At 37.2% G+C, this 25,217-nt stretch overlaps 1 protein-coding gene across 1 annotated transcript in view; it reads left to right on the plus strand.

Annotated features, from left to right (window-relative positions):
- Positions 1-25,217, plus strand: part of csmd2 (CUB and Sushi multiple domains 2) — a 324,493-nt gene that overhangs the window by 103,642 nt on the left and 195,634 nt on the right. The window contains exons 4-5 of the mRNA XM_082187012.1: positions 2,172-2,366; positions 11,455-11,662. Of these exons, the coding sequence (XP_082043138.1) occupies positions 2,172-2,366; positions 11,455-11,662 (403 nt within the window). The remainder of the gene's footprint in view (positions 1-2,171; positions 2,367-11,454; positions 11,663-25,217) is intronic.

Raw genomic sequence — 25,217 nt, forward strand, 5'->3', positions numbered from 1 at the left:
AGTAGAATAGCATTTATTTGATTTTTCTTTTTTTTCAGTGTCGGCCTAAGCAGCACATATCTGCAACTGGTTGCTTTACATGTCGGTCAGATGGTTTCTCTGGCTAGAATTAGCTGTAAATTGGACCAGATTTTGTCCTTAAATTTGATTATTTATTAGAGATAGAAGGGGGAAAAAGGTGTAGAAGGTGTACATTCTTCACCAAGTTACATGACCAGCATTTGCTGCAATATTCCACTCTCTTTTTGTATCTCTCTCTCTCTGTCCTCTCTCTCTTTATCTCTGGTTCAGTGGAAATGGAGACAAAGAGAAGAGAAATGGAGTGAGGGTCATAGATGCAGACGTAACACGAGAACCTTCTCTTGCTGTTTCAGCACTCGGGCAGGATATAGCGACATTTAAAATGGTTAAAGCAGTCAAACTGCAAGGGTGGCACAGTCAGTCCTGTGAGTTATAGACTGAAGATGACAAATGCAGTGGGACCATGGGGAGAACGGTGTGTATGAGGGAGCATCAGGATCTGTGCAGAATACTTAAAGTTCCGCAATGCCAGTAGGGATTTCTTTTTAAGAAAGAGAGAACTGTTATGAATTCATGATTTATGTATATGCAAAATCCGAATGAGTAAGTGGAGGGCTTTTCTTCATTTAAACAGATCTGGTGGACCAGCGACGGGTGAATCTAGTTAGCATTCTAGCTCATATCCATGCCACTCGTTCAGTCAAGTTAATTAATGTTTAAGGGAGCACTCAACTCAGTCCTGGTTAATATCACACAATCTCAAGTGTACATTTCTCTCACCTGCATTACTGTTCATTAATATGTATGCTCATAAATACGTGTGTGTGTGTGCGCAACAAATGTCTTGCTCTCACATGCTCTGGCATGTGCAGTGACGAAACTGCTCTCCTAATCAGTGCTGATGTAATCAGAAGTCAGCCCACCGTAATCTCACTCGCTGCCTCTGTTTCCCTGCACTACTGAGACAGATTTCCCCACTGCAGTGCACTCTTCCTGCTAACAGGTCATTGCCATTAGGAGAGATTATCTTCCAGTATGGGCACTTTGTGTATACGCTTGTATACCCATAAATTAAATTGCATTAGCATAGCTTTCTTGGTCAAAACAGATCATTTACAGTGAATAGACTTAAAGAGATAGTTCACCCAAAAATGAAAATTCTGTCATAATTTACTCGCATTCATTGTCGTTCCAAACCCGTAAGACTTTCGTTCATCTTTGGCAGACAAATGAAGATATTTTTAATGAAATCTTAGAACTTTCTGTCCCTCCATTGACAGCTATACACAACTACCACTTTGATGCTTCAAAAAGTTCATAAAGAGATTGTAAAACTAATCCATATCAATTGAGTGGTTTAGTCCAAATTTTCCGAAGAGACTCAATCACTAAACGGATTGGATTTAGGTTAGTCAGTCTGGTGGTATAATAGATTTTAGATAAAAGGTTTTGTATAAAAGCTTTCGGTTTTCCCTGAAAATGGCCGCCTAGAGAACTGACTTGCCTGAGACTGATGTCAATATGTCTAGTATACATTGATGTAATATACATATTTTGAAGCTTGACAAATGAGGTTTTCTCAAAATGGTCAATTACAATGGTTTGTGATGGGTTGTATTAATGTAAATGGGTTGAATATTACACTTTGAACAATTCAGTAATGCTTTGTATACACCATCATTTTCCATCATTTTAGGTGTTATGACATTATAGATATTTAACTTCATGCTATTACAGCAAATTGAAACACTAATTCTGTATTGTAAACTTTTTGCAAGATAAAAATATGATAATATTAATTCAGGATGTGTATATACACTACATTTTAAAAGTAAAAAAAAAAAAACACATTTATTTATTATTTTAAATATTATTTATACATAATTTATTAAAGTACTACATATTTAGAATTACTGTTTAGTATTGTAATACATTTTAAAATGCAATTTATTTATATGGGGGAAAAGCTGAATTTTATTATTATTTCAAATTTTTTACAAATATTTCTGATGAAGGACATAAAGTTTAGACAATATAATAATAATAGTATACTTTTAACATGAAAAAATCTCAGTGGATTTCTCTGTCACGTAGTATATTATATGTAAAACAGTTGAAAAGATTTCCTTTGTTTCATTCTCCCATTCTAGCCCTTCCAAGCTACACCTGTGGAAATCCAGGCCAGCTGCTCAACGGCATGCAGCAGGGCACTACTTTAAACATCGGGGACAAGATCCGCTACAGCTGCAACCTGGGTTACGTGCTGGAGGGCCACACTGTGCTCTCGTGCCTGGCCACCTCATCCGGCACCGCTGCCTGGGACTTCCCCCTGCCGTACTGCCGAGGTGAGTCCGGGGTGGGACTGAACCTCCTCAAGAGAGTCTCAAGAAAAGGTTACCAAGTGTCTGTATCAGGGCTGACAGATTTACCAGCATTTAGTAGCAGGTTGGCTGCACAGTTGTGTTTTTCCTGGATGAGACGCAGTAGACACCCCCGAGGTGATACCTGCCGACGTGTGAAAGCCGCACAGGCGTGTTGTGTAAGACAGCGGGGTCATGTGATAGCGTGTTAGCCGTTGCCTGAGGGGCAGGGACATCCAAATGCTCTCCGTCATGATACTCTGAAAACATGCTGACAGTTCGAGGCCAAATATTAACATGATGCGAGCCCCCATTGACATCTTAAGTCCAGTCAGTTTGATGCAAAGCACAGGCTCATAAATATGCATAAGTGAACCCTGTATATGTATGCGTTTATTTTATGAGAGACATATTCACATATTCATGACAGTCTCATAAAAACATACACAGGTCTTGCAGTTAATAAAACAAGGACAAAGTACTCCACAGATAATAGCATGTATAATGTATTAGTGCATATGCGAGGGCAATGAACAGTAGCTGCGGTCTCCAGATCGAGTGTGAGTGTGTTCTCGCAGGCCAGTATGAACCAGGGCCATCTGTGCCCGGGCTGGGGGACAGGAAGCCCACGTAAAGACACACATGCTCAGGCACGCAATGCCAGAAAGAGACCCCTTCTTGCCAATGCTTCCTCTGAATTTTAACAATCAAATATTTATGTAAATTTGCAGTAAATATTCCTTATTTACATGCAGAATTGTACAGCATTTTTTAATTTATTTTTTAAGAAAGGTACAATGTGGCAATGCATTTTATTTTATTGTATTATTTTATTTCTTCTGGGTGTTACCATTTGTATCTATTTATTACAGTTTTTTTTATGTTTTATTTGTTTTTTTAATATTCTTTTTTCTTAAGGGTTGTTATGCTTTTTAAATTATTTTTTTATATTCACAACAGCATTTTAATGCCACATTAAATCACAACAGCATTTTAATGCCACATTAAATAGTAAGAAAAAGTAATCTCTACAAGATTAAACTTCAGATGACAAAGTAACCACAAACTTTAATCTTTTAATTCTACAACATTATTCTCATGATTTTTCCTGTATTATTAAAATATTGCAAATTCATAATTGTAATGTTATGACTTTCCTATTTTTATCATTTTAATGTGGCACTACATTCTATGGGCCAGATTTACTAACTGCTTGCACCAGCGCAAACCCTCTTTTTGCTTAAAGGGATAGTTCACTTTGAAATCAAATTTTGGTATGTTTTAGCTTACCTCAAGGGCATCCAAGATGTAGGTGTCTTTTTTTCCGCAGTAGTTTCAATTTTGATATTTTTAGGTCAAACCGTTCTTGTCTGTCAGTCATATAATGCAGGTCTATGGTCACCACCTCAAAGAGCATGCACAGAGTCCAAATTAAAACAATTCCCCATCGTCCAAATTAAACAATTCCCCCATCGTAAGTACACATTGATGGCCTAAGACACGAAACGAGCGGTTTGTGTGAGAAAACGAACAGTATTTATATCGTTTTTACCAGGCGACACTAGACGTCGCCTTGGCTACGGTTTCGTTCCAATGAACTGCCGTAGCCAAGGCGACTTCTATTGTATATATCTATACCCGCCCGCGCTCTCAGATCACTTGGACGTGGCTGTGTACAAGAGGTAAAAACGATATAAATACTGTTCGTTTTCTCACACAAACCGCTCGTTTCGTGTCTTAGGCCATCAATGTGTACTTACGATGGGGAATTGTTTAATTTGGACGACGGGGAATTGTTTTAATTTGGACTCTGTGCATGCTCTTTGAGGTGGTGACCATAGACCTGCATTATATGACTGACAGACAAGAACGGTTTGACCTAAAAATATCAAAATTGAAACTACTGTGGAAAAAAAGACACCTACATCTTGGATGCCCTTGAGGTAAGCTAAAACATACCAAAATTTTATTTCAAAGTGAACTATCCCTTTAAACTACTGTCAGGATTTACTAAAGACACGCAGTGAAAGATCAGCGCTGAAAAGGCAGGGACAAATTTTTTGTGTGGCTGACCTTATTGCATATTCATTTGTAGGAGTTTCCCTTTCAGATGCAAAATGAATAGGAGAAGAGTATTTAAATGAATCATGCAAGGTGATTTACTAAGGTTTGCATTTGTCAATTTACTGGTATTTGCTCCATTATTTAATGCACCAAAAAAGCGTGTCTTAAACCAGATGCTAATTCGCGCTGCTCTTGGTAGATTGTGTTGGTCATTATAGCAATGATCCGGCTGTGTCTGTGTTCTTTTGATTTGTGCGTCGTCCGTAGATCACGCACAGAACCTTTTCTGGAATTGCGCTCTCACGCTAATTTGCCCTGTTTAGTAAATCTGGCAGTGAATTTTCAGTCGGCCTGGAAATCATATCTACTCTGTATCTTCTATCATCTTTTATCTTTTATCTCTCTCCCATTTGAATGGTTTTTAGATTAATTAACCATGCAACCGATGCCAAACGGATTTCTGCTCTGTACACATCTAGAGAAAACAGCAAATCAACGGCCTTTGTAGCCGGCAGCAGAAAGCCTCCTCTCGGGCTCTGATTATGGCCGGCCAGAAGGTGGCAGGAGGTTGGGTCATTTTCCTTAAAGGAGTCACACAGTGTCAGAAAGGCTTCTCTGTCCTCATTAGTGCTCATCTTCCAGGCCTCTTCTTTTAAACACAACACTCAGACTCCAGTCTGCCTTATTTGCCATTTTCTATAGAGCATATTATAAATATTTGATCTAATAAGCTTAGATGTCTACATTTATATGCATTAATAAATACCCTCCCAAATGAATACCCACATTCAGATCTCTGGCCTCTAAGCCTCTCAGCATGGTCTGTATCCTCACATCCTTCTCAACCCCCTCATTCACTCGCACTGTGCGAATACATTCAGTATTCCGCATTCAAAACATCAAAATGGCGGTCTGCTGGCATGCCACCCTCCTCTGTGGCACACTGAACAGGATGATTGTTCCAGAAGCAAGATAAGAGAAAAGAGAAAAGTTGAAGTCGGAGGGACTGGTTGGATCTGTTCTTCCTCCAAAATCCTTTTCTTTTGCCTATTGTTGTTTTCTATCAGTGCTGGCTCTCGGGTCTCAGGGTGCCGCTGCACACCACTCGCTGCTGTGTTACCATGGCAGCCGCAGAGCCCGAGGAAGGCAGTATGAAGAGATGAAACACAAGCAGGTAGGGTTGGGTATCGTTTGGGTATTTTTTGATAGCGGTGCCAAATCGATACTTTTAAAACGGTACTGGTGCCTGAACCGATACTTTTAAAATGGTACCGGTGCCTAAACCGATACTTTTAAAAAAAGAGCTTCAAAAGGATGGTGAATGACATTAAAAAACTGCTTTTTTTATTGAATTTTTTTTTTTTAAATCTTAAAATTGAATATATTAACATTTTAAAGTATATATAAATATAAGTAGTCTAAATACAAAACAACAAATTTACATCAGAATTTCACAATAAAACCTAAGCCACCTAACCCAACTAAAATAATAAATACACTAAAAAACACTATCAAAGTCTGTATTCTTGGTATGCTGCAATCCAGCTTTAAATTTCAGCAATTCTTTTCACATTTTTTGCATTTTCTGGCAAAATACTTATTGCATGTCCTGCACAAGGTGAGCGTTATTTTAGAACGCATCACCTTAAATGCAGTGACGCGAAACCCCTTGTGGAAGAATAATGCCGTCATGTTTACAACTGTGACAATGAGCGCTTATCAGGATCAACTGAATGCTGGATTTCAAAAGTATGTGAAGTTCGCGGCTCTATTGTTGCAGTAAACTTGCACAATGTCCTTGAATGATTAATTTATTAGATGTATACGCCGGCCTGTTATTGTAGGGACGTCGACTTCACATTTTCACACAAAACATGACGCGGAACTGTGATTGGTTGCGTTACATGTCAGTCAGTCTTTGGTTGCTATTCTTAAATACATAAGCGAATGTGGTTTGTCATTTAAGAAACCTTTATAATGATCATTCATGTTAATTGATCTATGGGCACACAATGTTAGTAGGCCAAGCACCGCAGTTCAGAGAATTGTATCTGTCAACACGTCAATTCATCCACTTCTCCCAAAATACATTAAAGTGGCTGGTGAAGTGTGAGAAGAATAGACAAAATTTTATAGTTACCTACACAATGTGTATCTAAACACGTCATCAATTTATAATTGAAAGGATTGTTATTGCCGCTTCCATAGCCATCAGTGTGCGTTTTACAAACTAAAAATGTTGTTTTGCTAATAATTATGTGTATTTGAATGTCTGAAACCTAAAATAAACCTATAGTTGTGATAGGGTAAATAACAGCGTCTGTCTCTGCAGCGCCAGCCAACGCGCGAATGCAGATTTGAATTTAGCAGTTGATGATCATGCGATATGAACGTTCTAATCACACTGGTGTGACCGATCGTACGCGTCAAAGGGTTTAACTAGCAATCACATTCGGTGATGGTGCTTGCATCCGTTTCGGAGAACCAGAGTGCAAATATTTTAACCGACAGCTGAGGCATTTAAGTGGCACCGAAATGAGGCACCGATGTCTGCGTTTTGATTTGGTCCAGTTACATACAGTACCGGTAACTGGACAAACGAGTCATTAGGTACCGGTTCCATATCGGTACTGGGTTTCGGGACCCAACCCTACAAGCAGGCCATCTTTTGTAGGGGCTTAGATCTTTCTGTTACATATAGTAGCTGTCAGGAAATGGAGGTGCTTTGATTGATACCATGATGTTTTTAGTTTTTTTTAATACCATGACAATGAATGATTGCCCTATACTCTAGATCAGTGGTCTTCACTATTTTTTTTTTCATGAGAGCCGCACTGATAGGACAAAGTCAGTAGGAGAGAAATTTTTACCGCAAAGTATAAAAAGTTACATCCAGTCATAAATACCATGTCTGCTTATCAATCTGTCACCCCTGAACATACAATATGCAATGCAATAAATACAAAAGGGTGAAAAAAAACAACAACATTATTTATGATTTACCAGTCAAATTTGTAACCAAGACAAGATGATTTCCCTTAATGACAAAAAAGAAAAGCTGGATTTCCAGAATATATTCATCCCAGAATGACCTCAAATAATTTTTTTCTACATTAGCCTATAGGCCTAAGTCATAAGATTCAAATCGGAATCGATTTTTTGACATGCGCACACTGCACAAATATACAGCGTTTCCCGTTGCTGTCGTTTAAACATTCTCCTACATTGGTTTTAAACAGCACACTTAATATTTATCCAATTCTGGTCATAATTTGGAGACTTTGAACATATGAACCGTTGTGCCGTGCTGTTTGTATTTATCATGCAGTAAAATTGCCCAAAACCAGTCGTCTGTGGATGAGAATCTGAAACAAGGACTGGTGAGCCGTTGTCCTGCTTCACTTCACAGATGCTGAGTGAAAGGAGAATTATAGAATGACAGGACACTCATTTATATGACACTTTATTCATCAGGAGAACAGGTCGTTCAGCGCGTCATATGTCGTCCTTTCAGTTTCGGTTTTCAATCGATCAGGTGTTTACATTTTCTCTCGATAAACCACCCATTTCAATCCGATCGAAATGATTTGTAATAGAGCTAGCACTTTGAGTTTTTAATGGGTTATGTTATAGCCCTACTTATTTTTTATGTTTTTATGAAATATCTGTAGTGACCGCATGATCATATCACCGTATTATTTACCACCATGCGAGCCACAAATTAAAGCTTGGCGAGCCGCATAAGGCTTGCGAGCCGCACAATGAGTAACACTGCTCTAGATTATTGTACATATTGTACTTACCATGGCATTATATTGGTTTTGCTGTGATAATAACAACAGGTTGTTATGCTTTTCTCTTTTTGATACATTTCTGGGGTTCTTAGAATCAGAAGTCATCATAGTTGGGTATACTTCTACAGTGATAAATGAGAGAGGACAGCAAATATGATTTCTATGTGTCCAATTGCTAAAATAGCGAAAGGAAGAAAAGAAAAAAAGAAAAAAAATTAAATGATGGTGTTTCAATGACTTTCCAAAAGAGGTAATAAAAATAATGATTCTGACAGGCAGAAGAGAAAATTACCAATTTACTGTTATTCCCTCAGCTGTTGTATTAGAAACTCTCTTGCAGCAATTCACTTTTTCTATTTTTTATTTATTTAAATGGCAAACTACTATATGCTCAAATGTTTGAGGTCGGTCAAAGTTTTTAAAGTTGTTTTTAAAGTTTGGTTTCTAAAGTTGTTTTTGAAAGAAGTCTCATATGTTCAAGGCTTTATTTACTTAATCAAAATACTGTAAAACAGTCCTATTGTAAAATATGATTAAAATTTTAAATAACTGTTTTACATTTCTATATATTTTATGTAATGTATTCCTGTGATGCAAAGCTGAATTTTCAGCATCATTACTCCAGTCTTCAATGTCACACAAATCATTTTATATACTGATTTATTGTTCAAGAAACATTTTAGTATTATTATCATCAATTTCAAAAACAGTTGTGTTACTCAATATTTTTATGGAAACCGTGATGCATTTTTTTTCAGGATTCTTTAATATATAGAAAGTTCAAAAGAACAGAATTTATTTGAAATAGAGATATTTTGTAACATTATAAATACTTTTATTTAGCAAGGACATAATTGAACACGAGTGACTGTAAAGGCATCAATTTCTTAAAAAAAAATACTGACCGCAAACTTTTGAACAATAGTGTATGTAGTGAATTGTGATTGGTTGTCTTTCTTTCTATTTGCATAATGTATTGTGATTGGTCTTTTATTCCTTACATGTATGTAATCATTTATTGCACTGTAACACTATTCATGAAAGCACATTAAGCAAAAATCTGATTTTTAATAATGCTTTTAGGTTTTTGCAAATACTAAATAATTTTTTACAAAGCATTTTATAAATATTAGCAGTTTAGACATGAAGTCACAAAGTCTCAACAAGATCAAACGACCAGACTGAGAGGCAGAGCTGAGGCCAGTGATCGGTGTGTTCTACTGAAGTGTGAAGGAAACTCTCGGCTGGAATACCAATAGCCGGTCCTCCCTCCGAACCCTCCCTCCCCTGCATCCATTGCGCTTTTTTTTCCCCTCTCCATCCCTCTGTTCCAGAACTCTCAGAGGCTTCTCCTCACATATGCTCTATGTCTCTCCGGGGAAATGTAAGAGTGACGGATCCGACAGAAGACTGACAGGGCCCAGGTCCTCCCGCCGCTTTCCACTCACAGAAAAGAAATCATGCGATTAGCCAGTCACCGCTAATGAATCCCATGCTGGCCTGTCAGAGAAGAACTCATCACCCATCAGTGACAAGCAGGCTCCTTCACCTGTGTGAGGCACACACACACACTCTGCACTCGCTCTGACACAGAGTTTGTTTATTTGGTTGGTGAGAGAGAATTTTGCTTGCTAGGTAGGTGTGATGACTCACTTTTTCTCTCGCGTTGTCTTTCCTTCCTCAAACTCACACACGAACGCCAACTCAAACGCCTCCTAAACAAATCTCCGATCACTCTCTTTCCCCCTCAACCCTTCTTTTACCCCAGAGAGGCTTCTAGTTATCATTATGACTCACTCACTCACTCACACAGAGTCTCTTTGCTCCTTTACTTGCCTGGAAGGCAACATATCCACTTGGCATGCACCCATAATTCAGAATTCTTCTGTAGCTATCAAACTGGAGGCTTTACAGAGCATGGATGTCTTTGCATGCCACATTTTTAGTACGTGTGATGAATGGCCTGCTTTTTTTCTACAAACAGTGGAGTACAAAAGACACCTTATTTAAAAATAAACACGAAACTTTTAGTATAAAATAGTAATGTTTGATAGAACAAGACATTCTTAAATGCTGAACAAGACATTAATTGAACAAGACATTCTGAAATGTATTATTATTTTTTCATTTTACACTCAACTTGTTATGGTGATATCAAATGTAATACTAATAATAAAGAATTCAATTAGATCAATGCAAAATAGAATGGTGGTCTCAGACATTTGGACCTTTGAAGAATTGCATATTGAATAAATCTGTTTCAGGGTAGATGTCATACTGAATATTCCTTGGATGAAAATGAGGCTGTGAGGGATAGACAGCAGTCTTTACAATTGCTTGCACTATTTAAAGATCCTAGATCACATGTAATTTTCAAAACTCACAACTTTCAAAAATGTGTCTAAAGAAAGGTCTTTGGGAAGATATTTCAGCCACTGAACATACTGTACTTATATCCTTCACAGCCTTGTCTTCATTCATGTCAAACAATTCATGTCAAATTCATCCAGCTACAAAACAGCTTCAGGATGCAGCCTGGTTTTGTTATGTTTTTTATTCATTTTCTGCATTTTGCGCTAGAGACAATGCCTCTTTAGCTGGTGTTAAGAATACACTTTTTGAAAAGGATGTCAGGTATCCAGACTCAACTTTTCTCCACGTCAAAAAGTTTTGATTTCTTACTTTTCTCAGGGGAGGGATGCATTGAAAAAAAAAAAAAAAAAAAAAAAAAAACGGGGGAGGGAAGACAGTGGGTCTGTTGCTTTGCCTTCACCCTCAGTTGGCTCGGCTCTTTTTTTCCCTCACCTCACGGACTCACTGTCAGGAAGAAAGACTGAGCATCAAGAGAGCAAAAAATAGAGAGATTGCATTTGATTCACTAAGGAAGGTTGGGAGAGCCATGGGGCTCAATTACCACAGCAGCCTTTAAGTGCCTATTTATTATATAATCGTCTCCTTAACACACTTTTAAGGAGTAGAATTGGTTTTGTCTAGAAATAATTAACAAAATTTTACATAGATCTCAATTAATTACCCGCATGTTACAGTGTGTTGCATCACTGGCCTGCGAGTGTTGCCCGAAACCTCAAGACCCCCATTGTGTGTCGCGGCATCGTATCCTTTTCCTATTTCCAGCCATTTTTCTCTACCAGAAGATCAAGGAAATTGATTTTATCCAAGTTAAACTTGCCTGTATTTGTGTCATCTCTTCACAGCGGACGATGGCTGTGGTGGCACACTGCGGGGTCAAAGTGGTGTCATCACTAGTCCAAATTACCCCCAGGACTACAACAACAACGCAGACTGCACCTGGACAGTGCTAGCCGAACCGGGTGACACCATTGCCCTGGTCTTCTCTGATTTTCAATTGGAAGAAGACTACGATGTTCTGGAGATAACCGGCACGGAAGGATCCTCTCAGTGGTGAGTGCCCTAACGTTTTGTTTTTTCAGGCGTCTCTGGGAAAACCAAAGAATCCCACTTATTGTATGCTCCGCTAAGCAGCGTGAACGCTTGTTGTGGTGCTGTTGGCAGCGGGTAAGTGTTTTACGAAAGAGAGGAAGCCAGGAGAACCACAGTCATGAAACATCTCAGCACTTATTCAATGGAACAGAACCAAATCACAGCTTGATTCAATTATTCAGCACATAATGCGCACAGAGCTAGGACCAAATAGAGGGGATAAAAACGTTGCAGTCCATCGCAAACCTTGTCTGGGGAGCACCGGAGTACTGTTCATTTATGAAAATGGTTTTATGGGCCTCTTAGCCTCCGCTTTCACACAATTTCCTTTTCACACCCATTAAGTACTGTAACAGGCTCTCAGAAATTCTTATTGGATCGGGACGGGAACATTTTCTTTCTATCAGGATGTGGACCTAAATGTGACAATCTAATGACAGAAGATTAGGTTCGAATTTAAAGGATTGGTTGTGTGTAATTATTTGAATATGCTAGAATACTTAATTTGTAGAGACAGATGCTATATTTAGGTTCACTCTACAGAAATGATACACTGACTCGCCCTTTGATCTGTTGATGATTGCGTATGATACATTCTATTCCATGTTTTGTATGTTTTTGTCCTAATCAGCGGTTGTAGTGGGGCTTTGCTGACTTAAAATATGTATTGAATTAATATATTAATTGGATTTGCACTAGGTTTAATACAGTTCCGTTTGTCCAAACATAGCTGAAGCAAACTTTTTGTTTTCACATGAGAATCAATTAAAACATTTTGGTAACACTTTATAATAAGGTTTTATTAAAAAGAATTATGCATTTGGTATTGTGAACAAACTTTTTTTCAGATATTGTTAATCTATGTTAATTTATAAATATAATATTATTCATTGTTAATTCCTGTTGTTTTTTCATAATACATTAGCATTTCCAAAAATGTTCAAAGCAAATTGTATATGTACAAACTAACATGATCCTAGGTTAATAAATGCTGTAAAATTGTTAATTGTCATTTCAAGATACCTAATGTGTTAAGTCGACATGAAATGAAAATGAACCCTATCTATTATCTCAAGGCATTTTATTGATCTTATTGTGACTGATTTTTCCATGCATTTATATGATTGTTTGTTTGTTTTTTCTTTCGACATCTTTTTTTTTTTTTTTTTTGCAAAATGTCAACTCGATCTTCCAGTGAAATGTCAGGTGATGTACATTATGCTGGACTTCTCTAATCATTTTGTCCACTTATACCCCACTTCTTTCTTAGTCAAACTTTCACTGTTTTACTCAGATGTATGACACAATACAGATGAAAATATATTTTATAACCTCATGATAAAGTGTTGCCAAAATGTCACAAATTTTTGTTGTTTTTGTAGACTGTTATACACAGCTTTGAAAGTATTAAAGTAAACAGAATTTTCCCAATAAAATAAAGACTAATTGGACCACCATGAAAACGTTGGGGACTTTGAGACTATAGATTCTGAACAATGAGCCCCTTAAGTGGCATGTAAATGAACAGCCTCCCTGCTTCTGGGGTCCAGCCCTATACATGCCTAGGCCTTATTGAGCTGTGACACCCTGCACTGAAGTCATGAGGCATAGACGTGTGTTTGCCTCTTCGACACGCTCTCTGAGGGTCAACGGAGAGTGCTGAAAGAAGGTTGTTTCTGGCCAGAGGAGGCAATCGATAGACCCCACTTCTCTCTGTCCCCTTGCTGCCACCATGCATGGGGTCACTGCTAAGCCCTTAATTAAACAGGCAATTATCAGAGGGTGAGGAGTGAGCAGACGGAGAGAGACGAGATGGTGTCGTTCGACCTTGGCATGTTCTAGAAGCCTCAGGGAGAGTAAATAAAGAGGGAACGAATGACCAGAACTTCATGGGCAATTAACCAATGAAAATGCCCAAAAATGAACAAAATAAGAATCAAATTGCGGCCAATTGCTACACAGCACCAGGCGGAAAGCCAGGTTGGTCTGTGTGGGATTGTATGAGTTGTTCTGCTTATCTAAGGGTGGATTACTGTTTTTATTGTTTAAATGCTGGAGAAGTAGAGCTCTATAATTTCCGTGATGCGGAAAACTGGGGAATCCAGTCATAAAAATGGAATCGACTGTATGATGCGGAATGTCATTGAGTAAAAAGTAGGGCTATATCAATATTGATATTAAAGCACCAAAAGATTTCCATTTAAATATGACGTCTGCATGTACCGTGTCTCTCTGTGTGAATAAGTGCTGCCGTTTCGTATACTACACATACTCATACACGAATAACAATTGTGGTGTTTCAGCATCTGCCCACTCACTATATGAGGACACTCCACATGAACTTTATCTCCAGATGATCTGAGAGTTCACCTCATGAGTATTTCAACATTTCATTTGATAGAACTATCGTCAAATACACTCAGAAACTCAAGTCTTCACTACAACCCACCAAAATAAAAGTTTGGTTTAACTCGAAGCAATGACAGACATATTGTGCTTCTGAACCCCTGAAACAAGTCATCAGCAATTTCAGTCTCACTTCCTGTTACATATGTAATACATTTGCATAATACCAGCCTATGGTCTTCATTGGCTGCCTGCGGACATCTATTTTGACCCACTGTCAAACACTGTAGTTGTAGCTGAGGCCTGGAAGAGTTTTTACAAGTACAAAAGTTTGAATTTAAACCACTGTTTTTTTTTATTTTGTTTTTTTTATCCACATTATTAAGGCAAACAACAAATGATATTATTTTTAGCAGTCAAAAATTAAATGTAAAATATCTTCTTTATGTCATTAAGATTAAAAAAGTAAGCGTTAAAGAAACTCTTGAACTTAAATAAAATGTGTGCAATGTAAAAGTGTAAACGTAGAAGAATCAAGGTAGGTCTTGAAACTTTGAGGTAGGTCAACATCTGTAATAAGTAGGGGTGTAACGGTTCACAAAATTCACGGATCGATACGACACAGTGGTGTCACGGTTAGGTACATTTTTCGATACAACAAAAAGAAAGAAATGCCAAAGAAATTGATTTAAAAAATATATAATTATTAAAAGAGAAATTATTTTAAATAAGTTTAAAAAGAGTTTTCCCTACATCTTAAAACTTTTAGTTTTATAAATGGGGGTAATGTATTTGAAGGATGAACAAATAATTTTTTGGTCATCACATTACAAATAACATTTAAATATGATAATATTTGAGTTTTGAAGTGCTGGAAAAAGATGTGTGACGTACTTGAAAGCATTTTACTATTCCTGTCAAACTTCCATGGTTACAGTGAGTGTTACTACAGTAAAGCCATAGCCTATACAATGAATGTTGCTGATCTGTGGACTTAAAGCCTATAACTAGTTCATTCATGGCACAATGTTTCTCCTGGTTTCCACGTCAGCGCTGTTTGATCCGTTAATAACGGAGAAGTGTGAATGCTTCTCACTAGATCTCGCGGCGATGTTATTACTTCAGTGGCGAATTCAAATGCTTTCTTTACCGGATCTCTTAGAGCTGTGTAGTAACAGTGTCGCTTGATCAAGATCGGCTCGCGCTGCACTCACTGACATTGATGGTCCAAACTGATAAACGGTCCGTGAAGCACAAAATAACGCAGTTTCGTTCCGCTTTCATTGCGCTTGCCATTTGATGTTGGGCAACGTTGTGGTGGTCGCGCGTGCATTTGAATGAAAATATTGAGCGCCATATCGAACATTTTTCATATCGTTACCGACAATGGTGTACCGTCGATAAATACCGATACCGTTTTATCGCCCAGCCCTACGTTTTTGACATGTTGAGAAGACGTGATTTTCAGCACTGTGAATCCACTCTTCACGCACTTCCAAAGGATGAGGACTCATGCTGGAATTGATAGGGTAAAAATCTGACGCCATCATTACTGTTCATATCACTGTGTATCAAGCGGCCGAAATTCAGATATGGCAATCGGTGTTTGTTTTTCCGATATGTACTGTAAGTGGTAGACCAATCACAACAGACTGGGCCATTTAACCAATCAGAGCAGAGAAGGCTCCCGGAAAGGAGGGGTTTACAGAGAAAGAATCTCCGAACTAACCGTGAGAAATAAGGTGATGTGCAATGTATATTATGAGAAAATTCAAGTGTTTTTTAAATCCTTTAATGCATATAAATCTATTGTAGTAGACCTTGAAAAGAAAATTATTGATTAAAACAAAACTTCTGAAAAAAAATAAACATATTTCATAGGACACTATTGTTGTAAATATTTTAATAAAATATTAATGAGTTCAATTAATTTATATATCCTTTCTGATTATTAAAATGGAATAAATCATTAAAATGGAATCCAGAAAAAATCTAATGAAAAAGAGAATTTGGGGAAAAAACTAAAATGATTTCATAGGGCCCTAGAGAATTTGTTGGCATTTATTTGCTAACGTTTTGCTGCATGTTTCTCAGATATGTAGTTGGTAGTCTGGCTAGGTTTGAGTAGGATAATTTACAAATGTGGATGTATAGAGGTAAAGGACACATTCCTCAGATAAACAGACTCTCGTATATGAAGCGGTCACCATTGTAGACGCCACCGGAAGGAGGAAAGTCAAAGGCCACATGCAAAAATCAATATGCAAGTGATCAGGAAGAAAAACAGTGCTGCTCTGTGTCAGGACTTGTTTCTATCACCCTGAGCATTTGATTGACACGAGACGTGTCCGTGTGCTGTGCAGGACCCTGCAAACAACACTGGACACTCAGTCATCTGCCTGCCTATATTGAGTAGGGCAGCAGGGTTACCCATGAATCACTCCAAAGAGCCCCTCATTCCCTTTCGATCTCCTTTAGCACAGATCCACTGAGCGGCAGAACATTACTATATCAACATGGGATTCTTACTCAGTAAAACAAGTTATAAACACCACTAGAAGCATATTCTTACGAATATGCGTGAGATGAGCTTATCGGTCTAGTTTCAGTTAGTTTAACTTATTAAAGAATACTATCATAGACATGACTTGGTGGGATAGTGCATATTGCACAGCTGTGCTTAAAGTCACCAGTAAATCAAAATGTAAAATCCTTATTTTATATATATGTGTATATATATATATATATATATATATATATATATATATATATATATATATATATATATATATATATATATATATATACTCAGCAGCTTATAAAACAAAAACAGCTCCTTGTGAAAAAAAATTAAATGTAATATTGTAGTAGTTATAAACAAAGGTTTATTTTATTATTTTATTTTATTTTAAGTTTGCAAGGCTCCAGAGTAACATTTGAGGGTAGCAATTTTATTCATAATGTAAAAATATTCATTCAAAAAGCAAAACGATTAAAAGAAATAAATATGGCAGTGAAAATGGCAGCTACCTACTGGTTATAATGGTAATGTTACGAAAGATTCACTGGAGGCAAGCTGGTTGAGAACCCAAACGCAACTTTAATAACAAAACAATTCAAAAACAAGATCAAACATAAAACAAAAGCATGGCGTGGCAACCAATACTCGACAAGGACACAGGGCAAACATGAGGGCTTAAGTACACATGGCAAGACACATGGCAGGATCACATGACAAACAGGGAATCACATGACAAGACACAGAAACATGAACCGTGACAGGTAATTTAATGTCATTTTTATTTTTAAATAAGTGTGAGTTTTCCTACATCTTGAAACTTTTAGTTTTATAAATGGGGGTAATCTTTGAAGGATGAACAAATAACGTTTTGGTCATCACATTAAAAATAACATTTAAATATGATAATATTTGAGTTTTGAAGTGCTGGAAAAAGATGTGACTTACTTCAAAGCATTTTACTATTCCTGCCAAACTCCCATGGTTACAGTTAGTGTTACTACATTAAATGTATGGTGAATGTTGCTGATTTGTGGACGTAAAGTCTATAACTAGTTCATTCATGGCACAATGTTTCTCCTGGTTCCAACGTCAGCGCTGTTTGATCTAATAGAGATCTACGGTTAATAATGGAGAAATGTGCATGCTTCTCACTAGATCTCGCAGCAATGTTATTACTACTGGTACTGTAAAGAAATACTATCTTTACTGGGTCTCTTAGTGCTGTGTAGTAATAATGTCGCTTGATCAAGATTGGCTCGCGCTGCACTGACATTGGTCCAAACTCATAAACAGCCTGTTAAGCACAAATGAGTAGCGCAGTTTCCTTTCGCTTTCATAACGTTTGCCATTTGATGTTGGGCAACGTTGTGGTGGTCGCGCCAGCGAAAATGGTCTAACGAATCATTCGGTTTGTAATGCGTACCAAACTGAAAGCCTCGTACCCAACGGTTCATTACGTGTGTTGTTACATGTATATGATCTTAAATGGCCTGAACAAATCCCAGAACACATTTAAGATGGAAGGAAATCCAAGCTGTTCAGGCCATTTAAGCTCATATACACGCAACTCAGAAATCATTTCAGTATGGACCTTGTTTTTAAGCTCATATATACGCAACTCCGAAATCATTTCAGTATGGACCTTGTTTTGTGCACAGGGGCATTGGCATGCTTGAATAGATTGACCAACCCTGAACTATTGCCACATAGCTAAAATCATGCAGTCCTTTTAAAATGTCACTATATGCCGTAGCATTAAGAATGGTCTATGCTGGAATAAAGCTGCCTTGCCAGTTATAGGGTGGATGTCCGCATACTTTTGGACATGCAGTGTAGTTTAATGGACGGTTTGGAAAGGCTTTGAGTTTATCAAAGATTTACATTTTAGCACAATGTGGTTTCCAACCCACACATCCAACCAACCAACCCCTCTATAATTCAATACATCAGAGATCCTTAAGTAGTTGTTTGTTTTCTGCAGATCTGAGGCATTCAATCCTCTGGATAACCTCTCCCTGATCTCTTGTTACTCAGCAGGGTAGAGAGCAAAGAACAGGCCGGTGTACTGTACCTTAAAGCTGCCATAAGGGTTGTTTATCAATGCATCTAAACAATGCTTTCTTCCTCTCTCTTTCTCTAACTCACCAGAGTCTCTATCTCTACATCTCCCAAGAGACTGACTGATGTTCAATAACTACTTGCGTTATTGATTACCTGTTTCTTCTCAACTGTGAGAGAGACTGGTATTTATAGAAAGCACTGGATTTTTGGGATGGATCCATGGCTCAAAAGGTTATTCTGCAACCTGCTTTTTTTTTCTTTTACCTTTTTGAGAACACAGTGTTGTAAATGCACTTGTTAAATTGTAATTTTGGATGCCTTTCAATATCAAGCGAGCAATTACATTTTGTCCAGCATATGGAGCTTTATAAATCATTGATGTTAAAGAATTTGAATTGTTTTGAATCTACTTAAAACACACATTAGACCAAGAATATTCCCTTAAATATTTCCCAAATATTTGCTGACTTTATTTAAGCTGTTGTTTTTGCTTTTGCCATTGTTGCTAATATGAAGTCATCCTTGTTGTAAAAGTTGATATTGTGGCTTAATATATGGTCAGACTCTTGCACGTGTCATTATATTATTAACAATTAACCACATTTTTACTCGAATGGAGTTACAAGGTTTTTGATCAGCGAATGTCAGACATTATTATGGCATCTGAGCCAGTACGTTCATCACATTACAGTTTCATCAACTAACATATTATAAGTTTATTGTACCTGTAGCTATGTGGGTGCTCAGTTCGTTCTGTCATTTGGCCAAACTCTCATGTTATAATAAATGAAATGCAATGCACAGACTATTTAAGACTGTCTATGATGGCTATAAATCTTGAGTAAAGACAATATTGTACATATTCAAACCAGTTCTTTATTTACCTCTTACTTTGCAAACAAGCGGAGACAGTCCAAAATGTGTGCAGCACTTCATTCAAGATTGAGGCGAGGTGGAGTTATGAGGTTTGACTGACAGTTTGAGGATCCAATGGAGTTGCGAGGTTTAGTCATAAGCTCCTAAGGGAGCTTCTGTCATTCTTCTGGCTGACACTCACAAAACCCTGTGTGCTTCCAGCAATAGCACACTGTTCATTTAAGTGTGGACAAAGAGAAAGGTTTCGCACTTTTGTTTTGCACATTTGGCTGGCGGCAGGATAGGTTCAAGTAATTGCCCACTAGCTCTCTTTAGATTACAGTCTGCATTCGTGTGACTGACAGAGTATTTGTCATCTACGTGCCACACCATTTTTGCCTAGTTTTGAGGGATGAAGTTTTATTTATATGGTTCTTGGCTAAATATAAAAACAAACACTGAACAAGAAAGCATTGTAAATAATTTTTTCCTGGAAAACACTTATGCCTCAGCTCATTGGTGGAGGAATGAAGCTTGGCTTCAGTTTTTTCAGCGTATGTTTGTGTTAAACATGACGGCTGATCAGCACTCAAGTCACGCAGATCCCCGCTGAGACAATTCCCTTCCTGTCAGTCTTTCCTCTGCAACCTCCCCCTCATTATTATTGAGATGCCATAAAACGTCAGGATGCAGGCTGTTCTAATTGTCAGATGAAAAAGTGCCATTCTGAAGTCGTTCATAATAAGTGCCGTTTCTTATTTTATTTTTCTCCTCGGCCCTCTGGTTACCATTTATAAAATGGTGCGAAACTCGGCCAGTACAAACACTGGGGATGGAAGGTGTTGCGCTTCGCATGGAAATCTGAAGGAGTGTTGCAAATGTTCAGTTCTCCATGGTTTAGACACATGCCACGGATAATTACATCAGACTGTAAAAGCAGGTCAGCATCTTACTGTGGAGGGGGATATCAATACCATTTCTCTACTGGATGCCTTTCTCATTCCGCATCTCTCTCTCTCTCTCTCTCTCTCTCTCTCTCTCTCTCTCTCTCTCTCTCTCTCTCTCTCTCTCTCTCTCTCTCTCTCATGTTTCCCTCTCTCCCCCATCCTTTTGATTTTTCCTTCTGACTCAAGACGGCTAGAAATCAAACAGAAGGATTTGTCTTTGGAAGGGGGATTCAGATACATGCACAATTTGTTCTCATTTCATCCAGATCAAAATCAAATTCATCTGTGTCACTGAATGTATTATTTACTAAAAAGACAAAAAAGAAAATCCACATCATAACTAATGCACTGCTTTTTGTGGGTTGGTGTGTTCGCCCAACAAATTCATAATGTCATTGTCATTGAAATCCGTATGCTGTTATTCATTTATCTGAATTTGAAACATGAAAGGAGGATTTGTATATATATATACACACACACACACATATTTTTGTTAAATTTGTATTATAATTTTTTTATAAATGCTGTTATTTTGCTTATGCTGTTTCCACAGGTTTCCACAAAAATATTAAGCAGCACAAATGTTTTTTTTATTTATTTTTTTATTGATAATATTAAGACATATTTCCTGAGCACCAAATCAGTTTCTTTGAATAATTTCTGAAGGATCATGTAACACTGTTATGATGCTGAAAATTCAACATTGCCATTACAAGAATAAGTTACATTTTAAAATATAGAAAAATATAAATCATATTGATCCAATTGATCAAATATAATGCACCTTTGGTTTCCATAGGACACTTCTTTCTATTAAAACTTATAATAATGATAGTTAGCAGTAAATCCACTGAACTCAAAAATGGAATCAGTCCAATTCCTGAACAAAATGTTTTTTTAAATGAATCTGTTGATTCACAAATCACAAATAAGACACATCCGTTTTTTATTGATTTATTGATGATCTAGCTTAACTTTGTTAAATGACGGGAAAGGTAATCTAAATGTAAATACAGAAGATATTAGCATCTACAATTAAGCATAAAATATAACATGACATATTCAAAGTTGACTGACAAAATAAACAGATCAATAAATAGCAGTGGTTCTATCATCAACACGACTCAAAGATGCCTGAAGTATTACATCTAAAAGTGACGTGTAAACGTGGTCGTCTTTTTCCAGAGGAAATGACAAAGAAGGGGCTGTCAGGATGATGGGAGCTGAGTGCATTATCATTATGATTTCTGGTTGTATCGCAATCCTTTTCTCTAAACTATACAACAACGTCGCGCTGGGCTTCGTGACAGTGTCATTTCAATTATACCTCAAGATGTGCTATTCTGCATGTCAAATATATCCTTCCCATCCTTGCAGTGAACACACTCATATACCCTCCATGAATAATACACAGGACCATATGTTCTAGAGGAGTATGTGCTAAGCATGCAGGCAGAGATCACATGCAAACATACTGTATGTGTTGTCTCTTTTCTAGCCGGTGATCACCTGGGAGATGAGACCCTGCTATATTTTTGACTGTGATGTTGTTTAATAAGTAAATCCACTCAACATCTTAGGTGTCCGGACAGATTTCTGCTTGTGTGAATGCCTCGGAGGCGCAGATCTCTTTCTCACCCTGTTCATGTTTCCACCATGTCTTTGCTGAAGCAGCAGAATTAAACTGAAACTATGTTTTGGCTTCCCATCAAGGACAGTGTGAAATCAATAGCTATCTCTATAGTCCGCCCGATGCACTTATCAAAATCTCTTCTTTTTCGCGAGTCATGTTTTATTTAGGCATGTGTTGGTCTAATGTCTCCATTCAAATTTAGCCATCCATCAAAATTGCACAGATGACTGGCGCTTAGATGGTTTCTCGTAATATCAGATTGCTTACACGCATCCTCTCGGTATGTAAAAGTATCACTCAGTGTTATGCCTAGCAGACACCCATTGGAAATCAAAATAGACCGGAACGGCTGAGGAAAACGGTCAGTAAACTCACGTTTAGTTGCTTTATATCAGTGTCATGATCTATATCAGCATTTTTTCCCTCTCAGAATATTACAAGAGCTTTTTAAAGGAGGGTAAAATGACACAGCGGTACATATGAATGAGATGTGGAAGCCTATAAATATCTTTTAGAGCACTCTGTGGGACGGGTGGGTGTGAACCCATTGATTTTGGCCTAATGCACTGTAAATTGACCCCTTCTAGGTCCCTGCTTTGCATTTGGCCCACATTGGAGAACTGCAAGGAGATGGACCAATAGTATAAGCGTATTCGTAAGCAAGTTTGATGCCGAAGCGCCTTTGTTCATTGTAATGATAGACGTGGACCGTACAATGAGAGATTAAAGGTAATGGATTAGATCAGCCCCCATTCCTCACTGCTGATTACCCAGCACTCCTCTCATTTTTATACATGCCGGTCGACTGGGAATGGCTCCAATCTGCTCGCTGTGTTTCACAAGTATCGGTAAAGCGCACACACTGTGTGACAGCACACTGAACAGCTGCAGTACTTCTTATTGCCTAAAGCACAAAAGTGTGTGGAAGTGTTAAGTATCTGTCTGATCACTTATTCTTTCTGACTAAAGATCATTAACTCATTATTAAGTGAGGGAACCATGGGGCAGGATGAAATGGACAAACTTATCAACCTGAAACTTTTCACTTGTTTTACAGTGGTACATAATGTATTATCAGTTAGTCAGGCGTCCAACTATTGTCATACAAACTGGTTCATTTTTGCTGCAGTGTGTTGAGAACCGAAAACCAGTTCTTACTTAAACCACACTAGTTTAAATATAAAATAAAATAAAAATATATAGAAACAAATATGGGAAATAATTCATTTAAATTGAATAAAAATGGAATTTGGTGACACTCGGTTTATAAATAACACATTTTTTTCTGTAACATTGTATAAATATGAATAAATGAATATACAAATAAAGTCATATAGGTTTGTGAAAAGCCATTAAAACATTTTTTGTACACTCATCTTTTGCAGCAATTGTTTCACGTTTAATATTATTTAATATAATATTATTATTATTATTATTATTATTATTATTATTATATTTTAATCCAAAATTGTAATCCCTTAAAAAAATATGTAATTCTTAACTGCACAACAAATAAATAAATAAATAAAAATCATTCTGGATTGGTTTTGCTGGAAATGTTTGATATAGGCCTCAGTCAAGAACTGGCTCTGATACCAGCACCATTTCGGTGGAAAGGGGTAATTGTAGCTTATTCTGGACAAGAGCCACCTACTCAAACTCAAAGGTGGCCGTTTGACCGACGTGTAAAACAACCAACCACAAAAGGCGTATGTATTGTGCCAATGAGGCCAGTGCTCCGGGGCCTCTGACTGCCAGGGGCCTCCTGCTGAGATGCCCGCTATGGCTAGAGAGAAATCACTGCAGATGTAAAATTGACATAGATAAACAAACAGTGACTGAATGTGTGCCAGTGACTACTGGCACACTGTGAAATAAATGCACATGTTCCTGGCTCTTCATCAGCTTTGATGTTTTCTACCAGTCACGGTACATTCTTGTCTCTTTTGCAGTGTATTATGCATGTTTGTGTACAGTCTTGTAATTGCAATTTTATTTCCTTTTTAATTATGACTATTTTTCTCATATTTGTGTGTTTAAGTTCTTATTTCGACATCTCACAATTGTGACAACGGGAACTCCAAAATCATTCGCTGCCAACTAAATTTGTTGATGTTTTTGGGGCAGATATATCTGAAATCAATAATACTACAATAACAGACCCACTTAAAAGTAGTAGTTAATTTAACGTGCAGAGGATTAGTTGTGTGGTATTTAGAATGTTTATATACATAATGGAGTTCTGTTCAAGGACATCCAAGTTACTAGCATTTACTCACTACTTACTGCTTCATCATGACCACGTCCTCATAAGAAAATATGATTCTCCGTATAAAAACATTAGGCCTTTGGAGAGTCTGTAGGTGTGTGTGTGTGTGTGTGTGTGTGTGTGTGTGTGTGTGTGTGGTATTTATTGTTCATATTTATTTATTATGTGTGTATTTATTGTGTTTATATTTATTTCATTTATATTTATTAGTTTTTAAAAAATATATATACTTTTTATATATATATATGAAGAGTTCAGATGCAAAAGCCTCTAAGTGCCATCAGAAATTTTCTTCTAAAATGGTCATTTTTATCAAGCTCGTATAATTAAATTCAGTAATTTCACTCAAATGGCAATGAAAATGACCTATTAATTGTCATTTAAGTGAAATTACTGAACTTAAATATACGAGCTTGCTAAAAATTATCATTCTAGAAGAAAATTTCTGATGGCACTTAGAGGCTTTTGCATCTGAACTCTTATGGGATTATATATATAATGACAAAAAAATGTTAAGCCAAATAAATAAATATCAGCATATAGGTTTGGTCAATTAACAATAAAATGTTCTATGTGTTTAAGGATATAAGTTTAAGGAGCTTTGGAAGCAAATTTGACAGTATATTTACTCATTCTAGTAAATCAGATTGTATTTACAGGTGTGACATTTTCAATAACAGACTGGGTAGTTAATTTTATTACAGAAATTATAGAAACAAAAATGAGTTACTTAGAATACTTAGAATTAGAAAGACGTAATATGTATTACAGTTCTGCTCAAGGATCTTATTTACTAGCATTTACTCAAAACTGTTTCATACAAAATATGTCAAATATTCAATACCATTGCAAAACTTCCATTCAGAGCACTCACTGTAACAACA

This window comes from Leuciscus leuciscus (assembly GCF_965113295.1).
Source record: "Leuciscus leuciscus genome assembly, chromosome: 12".
Classification (NCBI taxonomy): domain Eukaryota; kingdom Metazoa; phylum Chordata; class Actinopteri; order Cypriniformes; family Leuciscidae; genus Leuciscus; species Leuciscus leuciscus.